Source organism: Phacochoerus africanus, chromosome 4, assembly GCF_016906955.1.
Source record: "Phacochoerus africanus isolate WHEZ1 chromosome 4, ROS_Pafr_v1, whole genome shotgun sequence".
In the NCBI taxonomy this organism is placed as follows: domain Eukaryota; kingdom Metazoa; phylum Chordata; class Mammalia; order Artiodactyla; family Suidae; genus Phacochoerus; species Phacochoerus africanus.
This window is the reverse complement of record NC_062547.1, coordinates 136,550,428-136,575,951: the sequence shown is the minus strand read 5'-3', so window position 1 is coordinate 136,575,951 and position 25,524 is coordinate 136,550,428. Positions and strand designations below refer to the sequence as shown.

The following is a 25,524-nucleotide window of genomic DNA, read 5'->3' as shown; positions in this document are numbered from 1 at the left end:
TAGTATAGCTGTATTATATTTAGTACTCTAATGGTAAAAGTAACTAGTCTCCTGACTGAGATTTTGGATGTATCTATTCCAGGAAGTGGAAAAAGAGAAAAAGCCCAAGGAGATCAAAGTGAGAGTTATTAAAGTTAAAGGAGGAAAAGGAGATATCTTAGAACCAAAAAAGACAGAGCATGAAGGTGCACATTGTCAACAGGATACGGTTGAAATTGCTCACACTATGTCTCAAGATGCAAAAATCAGTGATCCACTAAATCCTCTCAATCTCAGCACTAACTCTACGGGCATGAAAGACGATCCACATGCTGGAGGTAGTATGGTGATGCCACCCATCAATCTAACCAGCAGTAATTTGATGGCTTCAAATCCCAGTTCAAATCCCTCCCACTCTCATTCAAGGTAGGTTCTAACAGAAAAGAAACAGAAGGAAATGGACCTTATACAGTGTTCTTATATAATGGATTTCAAAGAATCAAGTTTGTAGTGTCTGTATATAAACTGAATTTGAAGGTATACTGAAATTGTAATCATACAATGGGCCATTACTAAGTGTGTGTTATGAATGCTATAGAAGAAATTAACTTTGTTTGGCTATGTGCTTAGTGTTTCACTAATGCTGTTTGGAAACACGTGATTTAAAAAAAGACCCTCGGAAAAATCACTTCCCATTTGAAGAGAAAAATGTAATATTACCTCAGTTTTGGTACTGATGTGCCATCATTTAACAAAGTAAGCTTTATTTTTATATCAATAGCAAATAGCCTAAATGGAGAAAGGATAATTGAAAATAATCTTGTATAGTCAAAGAGCTTTTCAAGGTCAAATATTTGGGAAGAAAACAAACATATTGGACAAATTTTAGATTTAGAGTGAGTGACTGGTCCCATTTATCTGATTGATTAATTAAAGGTATTGTGATGGATAGCTTGGGTCTGTCTAGCAAGGCATCAGGGTTAGTTCTAAATTTAAGGAAACTGTGACTCTCCATGGGGAAGGAGGTTAGGTTTGATATCCTAAGCCAGTCCTAGCAGACTGGTGTGGGTTATAAGCTGTGAAGCTTAGTGGTCTGTGGAGGTGGCAAGGGGACATGTCTGTATCAGTCCAAAGATGCAACAGGCTATAGACGGCAAGTGGACAGTCATTCTTGACTGAACCAAACCATGATCACAGTAACCACAGTTATAAACTAGCCTTGGTCAGAGAGCTCAGAAATTCATGAACCGTAGTGAAGAAATCCAGGTTCAGAACAGACAGAAGGGACCAAGCAGGCCCGCTGGAGTAACCCCCCAACATGGTTGTCACCGCAGATGTTAGCCATGAATGAGTGTGCTCTGCTCTGTTTTCACCTCTTTAACTTAGAGCCATTAGTGCTTAAAGACTGACCATTGCATTTCGGCGCTCATTGCTCCAACAGTAGACTACTGTGGAATAACTTACCATTATTGAAGCTAAAACAGAAGCACTTCCGGGGAGTTCTAATAACTTCTCATTTGTTTTTAAATAATAGGTTAAGTGAAAGAGCAAAAAAGAGGCGTACTTCTTCACAATTTGTTGGACAAGTTATGTCTAATAGCAAGCATGAGAATACAGGTCCCTCTCAAGTAAGGCAAGAAGCTCATCATTAAAATATACTCTCAACATTATCCCCGACCCCACCCTCACCTCTTGTCCTTTTCTCTATCTATGGGGCTCTAACTTTTTAAAAATCTTTTGTTTCCTAACATTTAAAAAAATTTTTCTATTAGTGTATTTTCCCTCTGAGGTAAAAAAAATAGGTCAGCATTTCCTTAGTGATTTTTTTTTAAGTATCTATTCCTTAGTGATTTCATAATTTTAATTAGTTTCTTATAACTTGATTTGAATATTTAATGTGTGATTTTGGGGGAAAAAGTTTAAGGTTTTACCTTTAAAAGTCACAGGACTTTTGGAGTTCTCTTGTGGTACAGCAGGTTAAGGATCCAGCATAGTCACTGCAGCAGCTTGGGTCACTGCTGTGACGCAGCTTCGGGAATTTCCACATGCTGTGGGTGTGGCCAAAAAAAAAAAAAAAGAGTCACAAGACTTTCTGGTTTTTTACTTCCCAAAAATGATTTTAATATCTTTAAACATTAAAGAAATTGCCACTGAATCACTTTGTTATACAGCAGAAATTATTACATTGTGAATCTATGCTTGCAATAACTTACTCCCCCCCAAAAAAAAGCAGTTGCCAAATAGATACCTCTTACTTCTCACTAGATAAAATAATCAATGTAGTGACTTCTCTGGCAGTGTGGTGGGTTTAGGATCCAGCATTGTCACTGCTGTGGCTTGGGCTGCAGCCGTGATGTGAGCGTGATCCCTGGCCCAGGCACTTTCATATGCTGCAGGTGTGGCCAAAAAAAAAAAAAAAAAAAGGAAAAAATAATCAATGTAGTCCATTTCCTTTTTTTTCCACATAGGAAAGTAGGCTAATTAAAAATTGAAACAGTGTTGGAGTTCCCATCGTGGCGCAGCGGAAACGAATCCAACCAGGAACCATGAGGTTGTGGGTTTGATCCCTGGCCTCGCTCAGTGGGTTAAGGATCTAGCATTGCTATGGGCTGTGGTGTAGGTTGAAGATGCGGCTCAGATGCCGCATTGCTGTGGCTGTGGCTGTGGCGTAGGCCGGCGACTCTAGCTCTGATGAGACCCCCTAGCCTGGGAACCTCCACGTGCCGCTAGTGCAGCCCTAAAAAGAAAAAAAAAAAATGAAAGTGTTATTTGCAATAATAAAGTCTTGAAAACAACACAAATCCATCCAAGAGCAAGTGACGGGTTATCTCCGTTAAGAATATATCCACACAGTGGGGTACTACACATTGGGTTGTGAAAGTGTTCATTAACCTAGGAAAGTTTCTGTCACCTCTGGTTAAATGAGCAAAAACAGGTAACACAAAAGTTTTTCCAGAATGCTGGGCTCACAAGTAATTTTTCCCTTTGGGTTTTCCTAGTGTCCAGAGCACGTCGTTTTTGTTTTTTGTTTTTTTCTTTTTTTGACTGCACCTGCGGCATATGGAAATTCCCTGGGCCAGGGGTCAAATGGCAGCTGCAGCTCCAGGCATACACCATAGCCACAGCAGCACCACATCTGAGCCACATCTGAGACCTACACTGTGGCTTGTGGCAATGCCTTAACTCACTGAGTGAGGCCAGAGATCGACCCCTCATCCTCTTGTCAGCTATGTCAGGTTCTTAACCTGCTGAGCCCCATTGGGAACTCCTCAGAGCATATCATTTTGTAGATAGAAAAATAAGTTATTCATAAAATGAACTGAAGCCATTTGTCCAAAGTCAGAATGAATAGGATCAAAAATTAAAAAGCTGAAGAGCATTCCCTGATGGTTTAGTGATTAGAATTTAGCACTTTCACCACTGCAGCCTGGGTTCAATCCCTGGTCTGTTAACTGAGATCCCACATGAAGTGACTGCATGCCATGGCGAAAAATAAATAAATACATAAAAGTTGAGATTGTGGTTCTCATGATCAAGACTATTCTGGGAGGGGGGTGGTTTCCTGTTATGGCTCAGTGGGTTAAGAACCTGAGGTCTCTTCGAGGATGCAGGTTCAATCCCTGACCTTGTTCAGTGAATTAAGGATCCAGCATTGCCACAGGCTCACGGGTAGGTTGCAGATTTGGCTTGGATCCAGTGTTGCCGTGGCTGTGGCATAGGCCACAGCTGCAGCTCTCATTTGCCCCTAGCCCTAGCTCAGGAACTTCCATATGCTGTAGGTGCAGTAAAGAAAAAAAAGGACTATTCTCAGAATATCCAATATGCTAAAAAAAAGTTTACAAAATTTTTATTGCCGTTTGATCTATTTATATGTTTGATGGTATTCTCTTATAAAATTCTTTTTTTTTTTTTTTTTGTCTTTGTGCCTTTTCTAGGGCCGATTCCTGCGGCATATGGAGGTTCCCAGGCTAGGGGTTGAATCGGAGCTGTAGCCACCAGCCTACGCCAGAGCCACAGCAACACTGGATCCGAGCCACATCTACAACCTACACCACAGCTCATGGCAATGCTGGATCCTTAACCCACTGAGCGAGGCCAGAGATTGAACCCGCAACCTGATGGTTCCTAGTAGGATTCGTTAACCACTGCACCACGACGGGAACTCTACTCTTATACTTCTTAATTATTAAAATAATCCTGCAAAGATTGTCATTTTTATGCCTATTTTATACCACCCAAATGGCTAGCAATTCTAGACTTGTCATTCAATAAGTAATTACACATCTTTCTTCAAATTAACTCTTGTTTATTTGGTTTTTTTTTTTAGAGCCAAATGGAGAAGAGTGCATTTAATGATCGAACAGGTCCAAGTGACCAAATGGCAAATGGAAACAAAAGGAAGCTGAATTTTTCCAGATTTGAAAGGAAAGAATTCCATTTTCCAGAATTGCCTTTCATAATACAGTCAAAGGAGATGAAAGGAATGGAAGGTACACATTTATTGCATAGCTTTACAAATCTCCAGACGTAATCTTTTACAAGACCTTTTTTGGTAATGTAATTTACATGTTATAGTGTGATTTTGGGGAGCAAAAAGGAGTATATTGCTATGCAAAGTATTTTCAGCTGATGACAGTTTTTTTTTTTTTTTTTTTTTCCTGTAGCAACTAAGGGGTAAGGCTTAAAGGAGATAATTTTAAAGAGAGGTTAAGAAAACTTTAAAAAGGAAAAATTTTATTAACGTAATTTTGTTGAAATGTTAGAGCAGTATTTGAGGAAGATATTTTCTGTCTAGTAAATGACCTAGAGTAAAATCAGTTTCCTCTGTTTCTGTGATAATTAGCCCATAAAATATCAGGAATAATATTTGTGCTTCAGACATCTCTACTCCAGGATTTAGTAGAGAAAGATTTATAACATATGGCGAGCTCATAAATGAAACCCATTTTTTTTTTTTTTTTTTGCGGAGTAAATGTTACTATGTTTCTTTGAAGAACAGTGACACCTTGTGAAAAGATAATATAATAGCAAGAAAATACTACCTGTACAACTCATCCACTTAACAATTATATTCAGAATTTTTAAAATAAATATCTTCTTTTTATACCTGGTTAACTGTAAAATTATGTGACAAATCATTTATGATTGGCACATTTTACCATTACAAATCATGATTTGTTCAGGTCCTTTATTATAAACTGAGAAACTGACTTTAGTGGATATCAGAATTTCCATTTGAAATTCTTGAAAATGAAAAATTCAGAGTAAGAATAACAAATTCTCATTGTTGTATATATTTTTGTAAAAGTTAAACAGATAAAAGTTTTGAAGAAGGAATCAAAGAAAATTAATTCATCTAAAATACCAACTTTACTTAATGCAGATCAATATCAAGAAAAAGAAGAGGTAAAACTTTTTGTTTATAGCTTTTACTAAGTAATACTGTTTAGAACCCTTCCCTTAACATATAATTTTAGTTATTACTATTGGAAAGTCAGATAAAAACTCAAAATTCTGTAATCTTTGATCTTGAGAAACAGAACTATATTTTCCTAGAATAACAAATTACTAAAAGTTTGTGGGGTTTGTTTGTTTATTTATTTATTGTCTTTTTAAGGTTGCATCCTTGGCATACGAAGGTTCCCAAGCTAGGGGTCAAACTGGAGCTATAGCCACTGGCCTACACCATGGCCACAGCAACACAGGATCCAGCACGTGTCTGCAACCTACACTGAAGCTCATAGCAATGCTGGATCCTTAACCCGCTGAGCGAGGCCAGGGATCGAATTCTCATGGATACTAGTTGGGTTCATAACTGCTTAGCCACAAAGGGAACTCTTACAGGTTTTTAAAATATTTTTTAAGGTAATAAATATGAACTCTCATTTGAATGTTGAGTTATTGAATATACAGTGTCCAGGGAAAATTGTGTGTGTGTTATGTGTACTTCCTGGCGGTAAATCATGCCAGAGGAAAGGAATAATGGTACCAATGTAGGGTTATATTGGCCACAGAACATATGTATTTGTCTTTAGCCTTTTTCCTCCTTTTTTTTTTTTCTCTAAGTTATTCCCGTCTCTGCTCTCTACCTGCTGTTTTATTTTCACAAAGATTTGCTCTCAGCTAAGTATCAGATAATCTTGAATTTTGTTTGGGAATCTTGAAGTCATCAACATCTAAATGAATACTCTCTAAAGGGTACTCTTTTATTTTATTTTATTTTATTTTATTTTTTAGGGCCATACCTGCGGCATATGGAGGTTCCCAGGCGAGAGGTCTAATCCGAGCTACAGCTGCCAGCCTACGCCACAGCCACACCAGATCTGAGTCTGTGACCACAGTTCATGGCAACTCCAGATTCTTAACTCACTGAGTGAGGCCAGGGATTGAACCAGCAACCTCATGGTTCCTAGTCGGATTCGTTTCTCCTGGGCCACGACGGGAACTCCTAAAGATACTCTTTTAAGGGAAAGGGATTGTACTGAGCACCCACGGAATTAAATTTTGAGCATGGCCTTCTATCCTGCATACCTGTGAGGTCATCAACTTTATCTCAGTTTCTTATTTTTTAAATAAAATTGGTTAAATTTTTATTCATAATAAAATTAGCACGTACTTATGAAGGGAACTTGAATAAATTAGAAAAATAGGAACTTTGACCTGAAACTATGTAAGAAGGCATTTTAACTAGGTCTATTGAGTCTCTGCAACATTCAGATAAGAGGTATCAGACACTGTTAGATATATTTTCACAGTGGAACTTATGCCTTATTCTTGGCCTAAAACTTTTTAACAACTCTACAATCAACTTTACAGAAAAGAGCTATTTTCCAGATAGAATAAGAAAGGCATTATCTGTCATCTTTTAGTTCATTATAAAAATAATAAGGTAGCTTTAAACTTTTATACCTGAGTGACTTACTGATATCACAGCATGTAGAACAATGCACCATTTGTGTATTTTTTGAATGATTACGTGAATCTTTGCTCTTGAGTTTGGCCAGACTAGTAATGTGCTACATGTGTTTATCCTACTGTCCTATGAGAGGCCCCAGAACTAAGATTACATGTTAACGCAGGGAAGAAAGGAACTCTTAAGATAATTCTGTCATTTAAAAAATACATAGGTAAGTAGGAAGGGAAAATCTCTTTTTGTTCATATGGTGTAGAATTCCTGAAAAGATGATCATTTTAAGAGTCATGTTGAAAGAGGTGCAATTGCAATTAATAGAAATATTCGGAAATCATCAGTGATGGTTGTAGTTTATTTGTACTAATTATTCAAATATAGTTCTGACAAGTAGTTGAAATTGTGAATAAGGCTGGTCCAAATGCTTTTAATAAATTAATGTCAGAATTGGAGTTCCTGTCGTGGCTCAGCGGTTAATGAATCTGACTAGGAACCATGAGGTTGCCGGTTCAATCCCTGGCCTTGCTCAATGGGTTAAGGATCCGGCGTTGCCGTGAGCTGTGGTGTAGGTCACAGACTCGGCTTGGATCCTGCGTTGCTGTGGCTCTGGCGTAGGCCAGCGGCTGCAGCTCTGATTCGACCCCTAGCCTGGGAACTTCCATATGCCACAGGTGTGGCCCTACAAAAGGCAAAAAGACAAAAAAAGTAAAATAAAATAATAAATTAATGTCAGAATAAGAAATTTTCCTGAATTTTGAGTTTTTAGTTTATTAATTTAGAAAATTGGAAAATATGACGTGTTTTTTTTTAAAAAATCAGAAAAGGAATAGCAACTTATTTGTTCTATTCTTTTTTTTTTCTTTTTATGGCTGCAGCTATAGCATGTGGAAGTTCCCAGGATGGGGTCAAATCAGAGCTGCAGCTGCCAGTCTATGCCACAGCCACAGCAACACCAGATGCGAGCTGCATTTGCAGCCTACAGGCAGTTTACCACAACACTGGATACTTAACCCACTGAGTGAGGCCAAGGATTAAACCCACATCCTCACAGAGACTATTTTGGGTTCTTAACCCTCTGAGCCACATGGTAACTCCATAATTGTTCTATTCTTGTTTCTGCCATTGAGTTATTTTTGAATTACTGAATCAGATCCAGGCACTTCCAAGTTGTACATGAAATGTTTTCAGGCATCTTAAACATATACTGAAATAGTATATACATGTATTGAATAGACTCTTTGACCAAGAGAGAAATCCTAATTACTGCTAATGAGTTAGATAAGAGAAAAGAGTCTGATGCTAATGAGGAATATCTTGCTAAATAGTCACCCCGTACCTTATAAAACAACCCCCAAGTGCAAAGTACAAGTACTTACTGTGGCTGTATTTCCTTGGCCAAAGACTCACATTTCCTCTATTAAGGTCCTGTTTCTATTTACTTTTTAGAATACAGGAAATGCACAAGCTGAAAGGAAGAAGAACCTGCCAGATGTAGAGTAGAAAATGCAGCAGCTGAAAATTCTGGGAATCCCAGAATCACTGTATGGTTTTAAAAGCTCCTTTTTATTAATATTAAATACACAAAAATGCTGACTAGAGAATTCTTCAGATATATCGTAAATCCTGTGTAGTTATATATTTGCTCACCTAAATTTGTTTTTAAATTTCTTAATCTTTATTCATCTTTTCTTAATTTGAACATTAATTTATAAAAACTGCCTGACTAGTACATCCTAATAAAACTATAGCTTATGTCAAGTCATATAATTTTATTTAATGACCTGTTATCTTAGTCATGTTTGATTATTGGTCATTCTTAGCTTTGGCTCAGAACTTTACAATTATAGATGGAAAAGTTTCTAAATGTGTAATAAAGTAGGGTCCCAATGTCTGGGAGCACCAAACATTTTTGAGCAAACAAATACCCTTGATAAACATGAAACATGGGTTTGGTTCTGCACTGGACATTCTGAAATAGCATTTAAACATATCATGAAGGTTGTTTAAAAGGATGGAAACTGAGGAGTTCCCAATGTGGTGCAGTGGAAATGAATCCGACTAGTAACCATGAGGTTGCAGGTTCCATCCCTGGCCTCACTCAGTGGCTTTTTTAAAAATTTTTTTTTTTAAATTCTCAAATGAATGTATCACATCTGTAGTTGTATAATGATCATAACAATCCAATTTCACGGGATTTCCATCCCATAGCCCAAGCACATCCCCCCACCCCCCAAACTATCTCCTCCAGAGACCATAAGTTTTTCAATGACTGTGAATCAGCATCTGTTCTCCAAAGAAGTTCAGTCTGTCCTTTTTTCAGATTCCACTTGACAGTGAAAGCATTTGATGTTGATGTCTCATTGTATGGCTGATTTCATTTAGCATGATAATTTCTAGGTCCATCCATGCAAATGCCGGTATTTCGTTCCTTTTGATGGCTGAGTAATATTCCATTGTGTATATGTACCACATCTTCTTGATCCACTCCTCTGTCGATGGACATTTAGGTTATTTCCATGTCTTGGCTATTGAAAAGAGTGCTGCAATGAACATTGGAGTACGTGTGTCTTTGCGAGTCATGGTTTTCTCTGGATAGATGCCCAGGAGTGGGATTGCTGGATCAGATGTTAGTTCTGTTTTTAGTTTTCCGAGGAATCTCCATACTGCTTTCCACAGTGGTTGTACTAATTTGCAATCCCACCCACAGTGTAGTAGGGTTCCTTTTTCTCCACACCCTCTCTAGCACTTATTGTTTGTAGACTTTTGGATGATGGCCATTCTGGCTGGTGTAAGGTGGTACCTCAGAGTGGTTTTGGTTTGCATTTCTCTAATAATGAGTGATGTTGAACATCTTTTTCATGTGTGTTTTGGCCAAGTGTATGTCTTTTTTGGAGAACTGTCTGTTTAGATCTTCTGCCCATTTTTTGATGGGGTTGTTTGTTTTTTTGGTATGGAGCTGCAGAGGTGTTTATAAATTTTGGAGATGAATCCCTTGTCAGTTGATTCACTGCAAAGATTTTCTCCCATTCTGTGGGTTGTCTTTTCACTTAGTTTAGGGTTTCCTTTGCTGTGCAGAAACTTTTAAGTTTAATTAGGTCCCATTTGCTTATTTTTGTTTTTATTGTCAATATTCTAAGAGGTGGATCTGAGAAGATGTTGCTGTCATTTATGTCAGAGAGTGTTTGACCTATGTTTTCTTCTAAGAGGTTTATAGTGTCTGGTCTTATATCTAGGTCTTTAATCCATTTGGAGTGTATTTTTGTGTTAGGGAGTGTTCTAGTTTCATTCTTTTCCATGTGGCTGTCCAGTTTTCCCAGCACCACTTATTGAACAAGCTGTCCTTTCTCCATTGTATATTCTTGCCTCCTTTGTCATAGATTAGTTGTCTGTAGGTGCGTGGGGCTCAGTGGCTTAAGGATTCAGCATTGCAGTGAGCTGTGGTTTAGGTCGCAGATGCAGCTTGGTTCTGGCATTGCTTCGGCTGTGGTGTAGGCCAGCAGCTGTAGCTCTGGTTCGATCCCTAGCCTGGGAGCCTCCATATGCCACAGGTGCAGCCCTAAAAAGAGAAAAAAAAAAAAAAAAGGATGAAAATTGAGCAAAGCATTGAGGCAAATCTTTTGACTTGACCAGCATGTTTATCATTTAGTAGTTTACCTAGAATATAGACTATAGTGTCACCTATAATTTAACATTAATACAGTCAAGGTTTTGGCAACATATATTTATGTTCTTATCCCTGGTTCTTATTGGCTTGGTTTCTAATTTTAGGATGAAGATGACCATTGTAAGGCGAAGAATTTGAAGAGGAGCAGATTTTTGTCTGGTAGTGTCCTTTCTCTTAAATCCTAAAAATACAGCTTGGCAAGTCTTCTCTTTTAATTTTATATACAATAGAAATGTAACATGAGCTGCTAAGAGAGCAGTTTGTCTGCATTAGCATCATGCAACTTTGTTGGCAAACTCTTCAGTTTTCTTTTTCTTCTAAGAATTCTGTTGATGTGTTGCTTTGATTTGGAATTATAAAGTCATCTCCTCTCTGCCTCCTTCTTTACTTGCCATAAATCACTGAGTGGGTAAGACAGCCTCTCATATGACACACACTGTATTTATACTGAGGTCTGCCCTCTGGTAGTCATACAACCTAAGTGTTAGTTGTTTCCTAGGATGCTCGGGCTTCCAAGTGAGTTCTCAATGAAATATCTCTCTTTTTTTTTTTCTTTTTAAAGCTGGAAATGCAGCATATGAAACGTCCCAGGCTAGAGGTCAAATCAGAGCTGCAGCTGCTGGCCTATACACAGCCACAGCAATGCAGGATCCAAGCCACATCTGGGATCTACACCACAGCTCACGGCAATGCCAGATCTTTAACCCACTGAGCAAGGCCAGGGATTGAATCCACTTCCTCACAGTTACTAGTTGTGTTTGTTACTGCTGAACCACGACGGGAACTCCTATATCTGACATTTTTTAAAAAGCTGTTCATGGAGTTCCCCTATGGAGCAGTGGGATAAGAGTCCTATGTTATCACTGTAGCAGCTTGAGTTGCAGGTTCAGTCCCTGGCCCAGGAACTTCCACATGCCATGGGCACAGCCAAAAAAAAAAAAAAAAAAAAAAAAAAACAAACCCCAAAGCCTGTTCATTACCATTACATGATTAAAAACATGTTCTGTTAGCTATAAAAGCATTTATAATGTTTATAAAGTATCTGAAAATTATATGCTATTTACATGTTAAATTTTTTAATCTTTTTAAACAACTGCCAGCACTGTTCCAGTTTCCTAGTTCAATCTGTTAGTGCCTTTTATGTGGCACAAACTTTTTCTGTATATGTATAATCTAGAATTACTGATTATCATTTTTTTTAAAGTATGATTGTCCTGGCATTTTACCAGGACTCTACCTGATTTTGATTTACTAAATAGTTATGAAAAACAAAGGAAAACATAATTTCTTTCTTTCTTTTTTTTTTTTTTTGGTTTTTGGTTTTTGGGGCCACACTCATGGCATATGGGTATTCCCAGGCTAGGGGTCGAATTGGAACTACAGCTGCTGGCCACAGCCACAGCATCACAGGATCTGAGCCACATCTGTGACCTACACCACAGCTCACGTCAGTGCTGTATCCTTAACCCACTGAAGAAGGTCAGGGATTGAACCTGCAACCTCATGGTTACTAGTGGTATTCCTTTGCACTGAGCCACAACGGGAACTCCCATAATTTCTTTGTAACAATACTGTGATCTCTTTACAACTCATTAAGAAGTTGATTAAAATTGACAAGTGAGATTATTATATATGATATATCTTTTTAACAGACTCCCTTAGCTTTAGTAACTAAGCTTCTACAGGAAAATTAAGAGTTGTTCCCTTACTCTTAATTTAGGTTCAATAAATATGTCTCAATTTATTGAACCTCTTCCTAGGTTCAGTAAATATGTCTGCAGTTGCATTGTATTTATATATTTGTTGATCCTTATCTCAAGGATTGTCGTCCCCCCTCCAATTTCTATACATCATCCATACATCAATTTGAGGAGAATGGATATCTTAGAGTTTGTTTGTTTGTTTTTTGTTTGTCTTTTTGGTGCTGCACCCGCGGCATATAGAGGTTCCCAGACTAGGGGTTGAATCAGAGCTGTAGCCACTGGTCTGCACCACAGCCACAGCAATGCCAGATCTGTGCCATGTCTGAGACCTACACCACAGCTCATGGCAAGAGCAGGGATTGAACCTGAGTCCTCATGGATACTGGTTAGATTCATTTCCACTGAGAGCACGACAGGAACTCCATATCTTAGAAATATTGAGTCTTCTAATCCACAAGCATGGTATAAACTCTCCATTTCTTTAGATCATTACATTTTTTTGGTAATATTTTATTAAATATTTATTGTTAAAATTATTCCTTTGTGTTTTGTATTTTGATGCTATGATAAATGGTATTGTTTTAAATATCATCTTCTAGTTGATTGTGGTTAGTATAACAAAAGTACAATTTGGTTTTCTATATTGGTTTTGTATTCTGAGACCTTATTAAATTAAATTCACTTATTTTTGTAGGTTTCCTTTTTCTTTTGTTCCTTCCTTCTTTTTTTGTCTATTCCTTAGAATTTCCTATGTAAACAAATATAACATCTGCAGGTAAGGACTGTTTTACGTCTTTCCAGTGTTTAGGCCTTTTATTACTTTTTCTTGCCTCATGGTGCTGACTGATGTGTGACAATGATGAGCAGAAGTAGTGAGAGTGGACATTCTTGCCTTTATACCAGAGAGAAAACGTTAAGCCTTTTCCCATTATGTATGATGTTAATTGTAGGTTTTATATAGATGATTTTTATTAGATTGAAGGTTCCTTCTATTTCTGCTTGTTAGGTGACCTTACCATGAACAGGTGTTAAATTTGTTAAATGCTTTTCCTGTATCTTCTGAGATGCTTTTTGATTTTCCTCTTTTATTCTGTTAATGTGATTTAATTGATAATGTTAAACTGACCCTGATTTCATAGGGTTAAATTCCACCTGATCCTTTTTTTTTTTTTTTTTTTAATCTTTCTCCAGGGCTACACCTGCGGCATATGGAGGTTCCCAGGCTAGGGGTCTAATCAGAGCTGTAGCTGACAGCCTATGCCACAGCCACAGCAACATGGGATCCGAGCCGTGTCTGCAACCGACACCACAGCTCATGGTAACGCGGGATCCTTAAGCCACTGAGCGAGGCCAGGGATTGAACCCTCAACCTCATGATTCCTAGTTGGATTCGTTAACCACTGAGCCACGACAGGAACTCTCATTTGATCCTTTTTACGTATTGTATTGGATTTGGTTGCTTAATATTTTATTAAGGTGTTTGGTTTCTATATTAATAAGGGATTTTAGTCTCCCCCCCTTTTTTTTCTTATGTTGTCTTTGTCTCCTTTTGGTATTGTTACATTGCTTCTCAAGATGAACTGGGATGTTTTCCTTCCTCATCTCTTTTCTGAAAGAATGTGTATATGATTGATTTTATTTCCCCCTTAAATATGTATTAGAAATCACTGGTAAGGCTAACAGGGCCTGCTGTTTTCTTTGTGTAAAGATTTTAAGATGTAAATTGAATTTCCTTAAATTTGTTTAATAAATATGGAGATATCCAGATTTGCTGTTTCTCCTGTGTGTCAGTTTTGGTAGTTTGCCTTTTTCGAGGGATTTATCCATTCCATCAAAGTTGTTGATTTTTATTGGCAAAGCATTATGTATCATTTTCCTTTGTTATCATTTAAAAAGGTGATTCCCTCTTATCATTTCTTGTATTGGTAGTTTCTGTGCACATGTGTATGTATGTGTGTGTTTTGGTAAGTCTAGAGGTTTATCAGTTTTCTTAATTTTTTTTTTGTAGAACTTCTTTTGGTTTTCTTTTCTGTTGTTTATATCCTATTTTTATTGATTTATGCTCTTTAGTATTTCTTTCCTCTATTTTGGATTTAATTTGCTCTTTGCGGTACTGTGATATAATAAGAAATATAAACATTTATTCTTCATCCCTTGTTCTTGACACAGCGCTCCCAAACCTTTGTAATTTCCTAAATGGTGGCAGTGAGAGGAGCATCTTCTGTTATTCATAATAAGCCCCTTTCAGCCATACCTGAGTTTATCCTAATGAGGTATTTAGATCTGATATCTTTACTAATTTTCAGTCTACCAGTTTGATCAGTTGCTGAAGGAGGAATATTTAAATCTTTTTTTTTTTTGTCTTTTCTAGGGCCGCTCCCGCGGCATATGGAGGTTCCCAGGCTAGGGGTCTAATCGGAGCTGGAGCCACTAGCCTATGCCAGAGCCACAGCAACGCGGGATCCGAGCCACGTCTGCGACCTACACCACAGCTCACAGCAACGCCGAATCGTTAACCCACTGAGCAAGGGCAGGGACCGAACCCGCAACATCATGGTTCCTAGTCGGATTCGTTAACCACTACGCCACGACGGGAACTCCTAAATCTTTAATTTTAGATTTGTCTGTTTCTTCTTTCAGTTTTAGTAGTAGTTGCTTTCTGCATTTTGAGGCTTTATTATTAGGTGCATATATATATTTAGGATTATTATGTTTCTGATGAAATTGACCTTTATTTGCTGTCCAGTGTCTGAGGACAGTTGTTTTATATGTTTTTTTCCAGTTTTTGCCTGTTACTCTGTCATGGCTGGTACTAAAAGTTCAGTTAAAGAGTTTTTGAAATAGGAGTTCCTGTTGTGGCGCGGTGGTTGACGATCCAACTAGGAACCATGAGGTTACGGGTTCGATCCCTGCCCTTGCTCAGTGGGTTAACGATCTGGCATTGCCGTGAGCTGTGGTGTAGGTTGCAGGCATGGCTCGGATCCTGCGTTGCTGTGGCTGTGGCATAGGCTGCCAGCTACAGCTCCAATTCGACCCCTAGCCTGGGAGCCTCCATATGCCGCAGGAGCGGCCCAAAAATGGCAAAAAAAAAAAAGAGTTCTTGAAATAGATATCTAGTCACTATTGTGAATAAAGAAGAACCTTTAGAGTCATTACCAAAAAGTTCTAGTTCTATATTTTTTGTTTCCTCTTATGGTCATACCTGTGACATATGGAAAGTTTTCTGGGCTAAAGGTCGAGTCAGACGTGCAGATGAGGCCTATGCCACAGCCACAGCAACACCGGATCCAAGCCACATCTGTGACATATACCACAGCTTGTGTCAATGCCAAATCCTTAACCCACTGAGTGAGGCCAGTGATCAAACTTGCATCCTCACAGACATTATGTTGAGTTCTTAACCCACTGAGCCACAACAGGAACTTTCCTCTAGCTCTCTAGTATATGAAATGTTCTTGATTGATTGTCTGCTATTTTTAAGACTATCCCTAAAGATACGGATATGTGGACAGGAATTTGGAGGGACTTACTTGTATTTTTTGTTGTTGTTCTTACTCTGGTTATTGTAATGATCATTTACTCTGTGAATTATTTGCCAATAGTATGAAAGATTGAAATATGAAATTTGCCAGTGGAACTTCAGCAATGGACATAGTTGGGTAGGAGGGATAATTTATTGGCTGATAATACTTGTCAAAATGCTAGTATGCTTGGGTTATATTTCTGGTCCGGCAAGTGTGTTTGGGTTGTATTTCAGGTCTATTTTCGTTTTCCAAATGGCTCTAATTTGTAAATATATGTTACAAAGCAAATAGTTGAGGTAATGAGTTGCTTCCATCAAAACTGGAAATTTTCCGTGGTGGTTAGAACATGATGATTGGGATGGAGCTCAGAGAATCTTTTAAAGAAGATACAGTCCTGATTTTGGTGCTTAAATTATTTCTATTCCATTCCTGCATCCCTTTTATCAACTGTGCCCACAGAGTTGGATTTCCTAGGCCTGAGTGATAATAGTATAAATGTAGTTTCAGTGCCTACTAAGGCCACAAATGTGGTAGAACTACTGCTGCAGAGGCAGAATTTTCATCAAATTCAAGGTTAAGGAAGTCATGCCTTTTAAACACATAGTTCTCTAAATAGGAGCAAACTGTATACTAGGATATAGGAATGCCAAGAAGAGGACAAGTTAGCTAAAACAGAATCATACAGCTGCCCAAAGTATAAATTAAAGGACACTAAATGAAAGTTAGGCCAGGTTACAAAAACTAGCAGAACTGCATAGGGAAACAGTCAAGAAATCTTAGGTGGATGTGGGAGCCATAAACTGTAAGATATGAGAAAATATTCTTTTCATTTTAATAAAAGACAAAAGGATATAAACAAATAAAATATCCTACTATCTTACTAACCAATGGGAGTAGAGAAAGCTGATTATGATGCCTCTGTAAAGGCAGATAATTATAATCATTTTTTTTCTTTTCTGAAAAAGTAATCCTGAGGTCAGATAATTAGAATTACACACTTAGGATGGATGGGATGGAAGCCAAACTAAAAAAGAGTACAAAACAGGAGTTCCCATTGTTGCGCAGCGGAAACGAATCTGACTAGGAACTATGAGGTTGCGGGTTTGGTCCCTGCTCAGTGGGTTAAGAATCCAGTGTTGCCATGAGCTGTGGTGTAGGTCGAAGACACGGCTCAGATCTGACTTTGCTGTGGCTGTGGAATAGGCCAGCAGCTGTAGCTCCGATTGGACCCCTAGCCTGGGAATGTCCATATGCCGCAGGTGCGGCCCTAAAAAGACAAAAGACAAAAAAAAAAAGTACAAAACAATAAGAGTTCTTAAAGCTGTGATCTATTCATGCTTATTTAATATATTGTCATTTATCTTAGGATTGCTAAGAAGAGTTGTAATTGATTAGTTATCAGTTGTTATTTAGGAAACCTCTCAGAGAGCAGAGGAAGGTAGAACCATTCTTTAAAATGTCATTGGCCAAAGAACAGATTTATACACTTTAATTTTGAAACTTGAAGACCTGGAAACAATCACCAGATGGAGTTCCCATTGTGTCTCAGTGAGCTATGAACCTGACTAGTATCCATGAGGATGCGGGTTGAATCCCTGGCCTCTCTCAGTGGGTTAAGGATCCAGCATTGCCCTGAGCTGTGGTGTAGGTCACAGACGTGGCTTGGTTCCTGCATTGCTGTGACTGTGGCATAGGCCAGCGGCTGCAGCTCCGATTCAACCCCTAGCCTGGGAACCTCCATATGCTGCAAATGTGTAAGAGTCACCAGACAGTTGATGTATAGCCATCTGGAGAAAGAGTAGATAATAATCACTGTGAATTTATCTTATCTAGTTAGTTTCTCTTAATGATAGCTCAGTGAGTCCTGTAAACAAAGGGAAGGCAAGAAATAAAATGGTTTTGTGGTTCAAGTGATCAAGCATTTAGGCTCTGTTCTTAGACCATTTTTCTTTCTACATTTCCTTGGTGAGCTCATCCAGATACATGGCCTTAAATATCACTTATAGACTGATGAGTCTCAATTCGCTCTCTCTAGCCTGGACTTGACTGCTTAATTCCAGACTCAGATTTCCAGTTGTCTATTCAACGTTCCCCTAAAACGTATAATAGATATTTCAAGCTTGATACCGTAGCCAAAATTAAGATCCTGATCTCTTCCCCATTCTCTCCTCATCCTCCTTGTTTCCCTGTCATAGTTAAGGACACCTCCATTTCTTCCAGTGTCTCAGGAGAGAAACATTGGGGTCTTCTTTCTCTCTGCATCTCTAACCAGTGTCCTTTCATCGCTACCTTCAAGGTATGTCCAGGACTTGACTACTTTTTTTTTTTGTCTTTTTGCCATTTTTCTTGGGCTGCTCCCATGGCATATGGAGGTTCCCAGGCTAGGGGTCTAATCGGAGCTGTAGCCACCAGCCTACGCCAGAGCCACAGCCACGTGGGGTCTGAGCCGCCTCTGCGACCTACACCATAGCTCACGGCAACGCCGGATCGTTAACCCACTGAGCAAGGGAAGGGATCAAACTTGCAACCTCGTGGTTCCTAGTTGGATTCATTAACTACTGAGCCACCACAGAAACTCCAGGATTTGACTACTTTTTACCCCTCTACTGCTATTTATGACATTTCTTGCCTGAACTTTGTAGTCCTCCTGTAGTAGTTGATCTTCCTGCTTTCACCCTTGTTCAACCTTCAGTTTTCTCTCTCTCTCTCTCTTTTTTTTTTTTTTGGCTGTGTCCATGGTATGTGGAAGTTCTTGGGTCAGGGATCCAACCCATGCCACAGCAGTGACCTGAGCCACCAAGCCATAGTAGTGACAACGCTGGATCCTTTTTACTGCTAAGCCACCAGGGAACTCCCAACCTTCAGTTTGTTATTAACTCACTGCCTGGATATTCTTAATAAAACGTAAAGCAGATGATGTCATTGCTCTGCTCACAACCTCCAGTGCTTCTCACTTCACGCAGAGTAAAGGTTACAGACGTTACGGTAACCTCATGGCCCTACACAGTGTGCCCCGTCCTCTCTCTGACCCTATTTGCTACTTCTCTCCCTTTTGCTCTTTTTTTCTTTTTTCCCCAGGCCCACTGGCCTTCTTCCTGTTCCTGCTTCTGAATCTTTGTTTTTGCTGTTTTCCTCTGCTGAGAAATATCTTTCTTTAGGTGACTGCATGATTCCCTCCTTTACCTGCTTCCTGTTGTTCAGGACAGCCTCCTTACTGGTTTTTACTCTTACATGAAGCTTTCTCTACCACATTACTTAAAATGACAACTTCCCCCACTTCCATTCCCCTTCCCTGTTTTACTTCTTCATGTAGCACTTCTCTCTCGGAAAAGCTCTATAGTTTACGAACTTGTATTAATGGTCTCCCTTCAATAAAGTATGAACTACGTGAGGGCAGAGAATTTAGTGCTTTGGTGGTTGCTATATTTCACCACCAAAGAATAGTGCCTAGCATCTACTGACACTCAATAGCATTTGCCTTGTGAAGGAAAGAGTGAATTTATTAAGTCTCCTACGTAGTAATCACTTGGAAAAAACCGAAGAATGTAACTTGGGATAATTTTATTGGTGTGGTAGAATGTGGTCTCTGTAGGATGATCCTATTTATTGTTCAAGTAGCTGCACAAGGAATGAGTTCAGTCATTCAGCGTGAAATTTAAAGGTGAAGGAGATCAGGTGAGCTTACAGTTTGTTAGCATTTTAATGGAGGGATTGAAATTTAGTTACATTTAGAAATAAAAGTGAAGGATGCTTTTTAGGAACAGCATTCAGAGGAATCTCAGATAAGTTAGAAAAATTGTTTCTCAGAATTTAGAAAGAGACAGAGAAATTCAGATAAGGCAAGTGAAAGAGTAAAAACAAAATAATGCTCTGCTGAGTTACAGGATATGAGTCAGAATTTTAGATTATCCACCTAAAGTTACCACAGTTCTGTTTTGTTTCTTTGTTTATTTTTGTTTTGCTGCTTTTGTCAAGAAACCAGACGAGTCCTAAATTAGTACACTTAGTACTTATCAGAAAGTGAGAAATTGTGTAAGACTATTTCAGCGATGTGTAGGTTTCTCAGTTAACTCTCTTGGCGTAGAATAAGTGAAATGATTTCTTTGCTTAATTGGATGGTATTGAAAGAAGAAATGTATAACTCAGAGAGGAAATAAAAAGAAGTTTGCCTCAGATTGACTTTCAAACTAACTTTGGGTTAAGGTGCTTGCTGTTCACAGTTAGCTTTTCATTTAATAGATAGTGGTATAGAAATTGCAGGTATCTGGTGGCTATTATTTAGTCTATATGCCCCCTCACCAAAGATGATTCTGAAGTTCTCTTTGAAGTCGGGTAGTCCTAACATCCTCCAGTCCTAACATCCTCCCTCCAGAGGGAGCTCAGGGTCCAGCATTTTTAGGACCTGGAGCCAGTGTCTGCCCTGGTCTAACAGGACAAGCCATTCAGTTCCCTGTTGGCCTGAACTAGTATATGAAGATGGGGTCCCATTATGGTAATGCTTTTTGCTCTAAATCAGTGTTCTTTACTTCCTGAAACGAGAAGTGTGATAAAATACATGCTGTGACTTGAGTTTCCTCAGATGAATGGCTCCACAGTCTTAGGACATTTCAGACCAAGCCCTAGATTGTTTATATGCCTTTCAGCAGCATCTCTTGGACATCTCTGAGTAATTTCTTTGTAGTGACTAGTTATTACATTGAACAGTATTATTACAAGGTTTAAAGCATCTGATGCCTCATGAAAAACCTGAAGCACAAAATTTATTATGGAATAATCTGCCATCAATAGTCTTCTTTGGATTGCTGTTTGATAAATTTGAGTTTGGAAAATTGGTTTCATCAATTACTATCCTTAAAACAGAATATACATAGTTGTATTAGAATATTTGTGGAAACTATGCCTATAAACTCCTGGGGCTTTTTTATTTTTAAAAATATTTGTTGAGGGAGTTCCCATCATGGCTCAGTGGAAACGAATCTGACTAGTATCCTTGAGGATGCAGATTGGATCCCTGGCCTCTCTTAGTGGATTTAGGATCTGGTGTTGCCTTGAGTTGTGGTGTAGGTCACAGACTCGGCTCCGATCTGGCGTTACTGTGGCTGTGGTGTAGACTGGCAACTACAGCTCCGATTAGACCTCTAGCCTGGGAACCTCCATATGCTGTATACCTCCCTAAAAAGATAAAAAAAATTTTTTTTTTGTTGAATGGACATTTAGTTTTTATTAAAAGCTATATAATGTAATAGAGTCAGGTTATTATCAAATGGCTGAAATTAGAATCATGGCTTTTATCACTTCTTCGCTGTGGAGTATGTGTGTGGTACTTATTTGCCTCAGTTTTCCCATTTGGAAGTGGAGATAAGAATACCTTATCTCTTAGAGATATTGTGAGGACTTTTTTTTTCTGTCTTTTGTCTTTTTAGGGCTGCACCCTCGGCATATGGAGGTTCCCAGGCAAGGGGTTGAATCGGAGCTGTAGCCGCCAGCCTGCACCACAGGAACAGCAACACCAGATCTGAGCCATGTCTGCGGCTTACACCACAGCTCACGGCAACACCAGATCCTTAACCCACTGAGCGAGGCCAGGGATCAAACCCACAACCTCATGGTTTGTGAGGACTTACTGAGATAAGGTTTAATACACATAGGGCATAGTGAGTTCGTGCTGATGAAATTCGTCTCCTTCAAAGATGCAGAATTATGGTCTTTGATCTTAGTTCTTTTGTCCAAGTTGTCTGATTTGATCCTGACTTCATTTCCTAGGTCTATAGTGCCCTTTACTCTTATTATACACTGCCTGTGGAATTCTGAGAACATCTGTGCTTTGGTCTCCTTTTGTTCAGATATGAAGTCGGCATGGACAACAAATACATTTCATGTCTGCTCTGTGCTTATAAAATGTTACATACATTAAATTAAGAATAAATGTGACATTTAGAATTTTTTAAAAAGATCTCTATAACATATCTCTTTTTAAAGTTAGGAAGAAAATCAACCTCTGCAGGCTCCGTAGCATTTTTTAGAGTTGGCCATGTCAAAGGATGGCACAACAAGATACAAGATACAAGATATTAGAATTGTAGTTCTTTTCCATCCTGGGGAAAACAAGTCCAGACCAGCATCTCCCAACTTTCATCTTTTGAGGCTCCTTTGGATTTTCTCAGAGTCTTTGTGCATTAGTGGGGCAGGTAAGGTGATATTACAAACATAGCTGTTGATAGGGTGCTGAGAGGATGAGTTACTGGTTAACACAGGGAGATACAACTTTTATGGAGCCTGAAGATTTTAAATTTGAGGACCCTTTTTGGGGAAAAAGACTACAAAATTGCAGTTTCAAAATTGCTAGGGCTGTTCTCATGGCCTTGGAAGGAGCCTGTGCAGGGGAGGGAACTACACTGGGAACTACTACTGATGGGATTGGTTCTCTGTGGCTACCAAAACTCATGTGGAGAAGTGAGTTATGGCAGAGACAGTGGCAGCTGAATTGGCAATTAACCAGGTCAAGTTTTGAAATCTATTGCGTAGATATTCATGTGATGATGGGGAGTCCTGGCTCTGATCCTTTGGCCAAGCGGAAGGGGTTACAACTGGTAGCTCAGTGAGTTTCTCTGTGTGGCACTTACTTCCTTTCGTTTGGAAGAAGGAACACTGAATATAGACACAGTGATAGGAAGCACCCTGATGCATTTAACACCTTGGGGAATAAAATTATCTATGAAATATTGAGGCTGGCTTTGTTCTCACCACCATAATAAAACTTTGCCTTTCACGGACACCAGTTATCTCCTAATTGTCACATTCAGTGGGATTTTTTATGTTCTCATTTTACTGATTTTTCAGTCTCATTTGACACCATGAATCATCTTTTCCTTCTGGAAACACTCTCATCTTTTTTGTTGTGTCATTGTTTTCTTCTCACCTCCAAACACTTTTTTGCTCTACTGATAATTTTATCTTCCCACCTGTTTCTCTGTCAGCATTTCTCAAGTTTAGTTCTTAAGCCTGTCACTCTTCCTGGCCTCCTCGAGGGGAATGTGTTGCTCTCATAGCTTGACCATCACCCCTGAGGGTATTTGAGATATTACAAGATCTGTGATTCTGATACTGATATTTATATGGAGCCCTATGTTTGATAGTATTTCTGCTTTATCATTTTGCTCTTTCTTCAAACTTACCATATTAAAATAGATTAATTTCTCCCTAAGCCATCTTTCCCTTCGCTCCTTGATTTTCTTGCTTCTAAAAGTGGTACCATGGTTTGCCCCGGCTTAAAACTTGGCACCAACTTGATTGCTTTTTTTAAAAAATATCTGATAGCCATCCAGGCATCAGGTCTACCTGATTCATTCTAGCACATTTTTTTTTTCCTTTTTATGCTGCACTGTGGCATGTGGAAGTTCCTGAGCTAGGGGTTGCATTGGAGCTGCAGCTGAGGCATATACCACAGCCATGGCAACACTGGGTCCGAGCCACAAATCTGCACCCTATGCCACAGCTTGCAGCAATACCAGATCCATTCTCACAGAAACAGCGTTGGGTCCTGAATCTGCAGAGGCACAGTGGGAACTCCTTTCTGGCACCTTTTGATCTTCCTGCATTGTATTAATTTTTTGTACTTAATATATGTAGGTTCTCATATGATTGCAACTTTTCCCATGCAAGGTGATCTATTTTTCCTCTAGACGACCATTTTTAATTGCTTATACTATATATATTATATATAAACAAATATTACACGTATCACATCCTGCTTTATGATGCTAGTAACATCTTAATTTATATCTTTGTAACTTTAAACCCTGTTCCCACTGTCTTTGTATAATTACCTTGATATATATGGAACAAATAATTTAAAATCAAAATGACCTTTGTAATTTGGTGACTTGCTGAAGAATCAATAAATAATGCTAAAAATAGTAAGAATCTGAGGTGTGGAAGTCACTGAGCAAGCTTGTTGGAAGAAATCTTGGGATGGCAGTTAGTAGTATCAAGTTGCAGTTCTTTAAAACTTCAGAACAGGAGTTCCCATCATGGCGCAGTGGTTAACGAATCCGACTAGGAAACATGAGGTTGTGGGTTCGGTCCCTGGCCTTGCTCAGTGGGTTAAGGACGCGGCCTTGCCATGAGCTGTGGTGTAGGTTGCTGACACGGCTCGGATCCCACATTGCTGTGGCTCTGGCATAGGCCTGTGGCTACAGCTCCGATTAGACCCCTAGCCTGGGACTCTCCATGTGCTGTGGGAGTGGCCCAAGAAATGGCAAAAGGACAAAATAAAATAAAAAAAATAAAATAAAACTTCAGAGCACCCACAATTCTGTTTGCCTTTATGAGGGTTTAGTTGAAGTTTTTCTCAAGTTTCAGCTTTCTCAGATCAAAAGAAATTCTACTTTTTCCTTCCTGGCTATATGTATACTAGATATCTGACATATGTGTGCTGGATATCCTAAAAAATTCTAATTATGGGAGTTCCCGTCGTAGCGCAGTAGTTAACAAATCCGACTAGGAACCATGAGGTTGTGGGTTCGGTCCCTGCCCTTGCTCAGTGGGTTAATGATCTGACGTTGCCATGAGCTGTGGTGTAGGTTGCAGACGCGGCTCGGATCCCGCATTGCTGTGGCTCTGGCGTAGGCTGGTGGCTACAGCTCTGATTCGACCCCTAACCTGGGAACCTCCATATGCCATGGGAGCAACCCAAGAAATGGCAAAAAAGACAAAAAAAAAATCACATACCCACAAAGAAATAAGCCAACATGAATGAGAGTTTGCAGAAATAGCAAACATAAGAAAACTTGCTAAGACTTTACAAATTAAACCTATCATATGCATAATATACAGAGGCTTATTTACTGTATATAAAGAAATAAAAATAATATCAACTGTATGATTAAAAACAAAGAGTATTGAAAACAATGTGGCAGGTTTGGAAAAAAAACAAAATATATAACATCCATCTAGAAATAAAAATATAACAATTGAAATTAGAATCCTAGTAGATTGATCAAATATTAATTAGACAGAGCTGAAGAGAGAATTAGTGAAGTGAAAAAGAGATATAAAGTAACCACCCAGCATATAGCCTAGGAAGACAAAGAGGTAAAAAAGATAAAATAGAATTTGAGACCTGGGTGAAGTATGAGAAGTCTAATATAAGACTAATCAGAATTCCAAAAGGAAGAAATAGAATAAGGAAAGAAAATAGTCAATGAAATAATAGCTGGTAATTTCTCAGTACTGATAAAAAACAAGAATCCTCAGATTAAGGAATCCCAGCAAATCCAAGAATAACTAAAATGAAATCCACTCTCAGGAGTTCCTGTCGTGGCGCAGTGGTTAATGAATCTGACTAGGAACCATGAGGTTACGGGTTTGATCCCTGGCCTTGCTCAGTGGGTTAAGGATCTGGCATTGCCGTGAGCTGTGGTATAGGTTGCAGACGTGGCTTGGATCCTGCATTGCTGTGGCTCTGGTGTAAGCCAGCGGCCACAGCTCCAATTAGACCCCAATCCTGGGAACCTCCATATGCCATGGGAAGCAGCTCTAGAAAAGGCAAAAAGACAAAAAAAAAAGAAAAGAAAAGAAAAGAAAAAAGAAATCCACTATCAAACACATCATCATGAAAGTACAAAACACCAAAGAAGTGGAAAAAAATTAAAAGTAGTCAGGGTAGGAGTTCCCACTGTGGTGAGCAGGTTAAGTATCTGGCATTGCTGCAGCTGTGGCATAGGTCACAGGTAGAATGACAGG

The 25,524-nt window shown here is 38.9% G+C and overlaps 1 protein-coding gene across 4 annotated transcripts in view; it reads left to right on the top strand.

Annotated features, from left to right (window-relative positions):
- CDKL3 (cyclin dependent kinase like 3) overlaps window positions 1-10,936 on the top strand; it is a 64,530-nt gene extending 53,594 nt beyond the window's left edge. For all 4 annotated transcript variants that reach the window (XM_047778633.1, XM_047778632.1, XM_047778631.1 and 1 more), the window contains 5 exons: window positions 83-405; window positions 1,514-1,607; window positions 4,307-4,469; window positions 5,288-5,385; window positions 10,658-10,936. In XM_047778633.1, coding sequence (XP_047634589.1) covers window positions 83-405; window positions 1,514-1,607; window positions 4,307-4,469; window positions 5,288-5,385; window positions 10,658-10,738 — 759 coding nt within the window. In that variant the 3' untranslated portion in view covers window positions 10,739-10,936. The remainder of the gene's footprint in view (window positions 1-82; window positions 406-1,513; window positions 1,608-4,306; window positions 4,470-5,287; window positions 5,386-10,657) is intronic.
- Window positions 10,937-25,524: the final 14,588 nt, after the last annotated feature.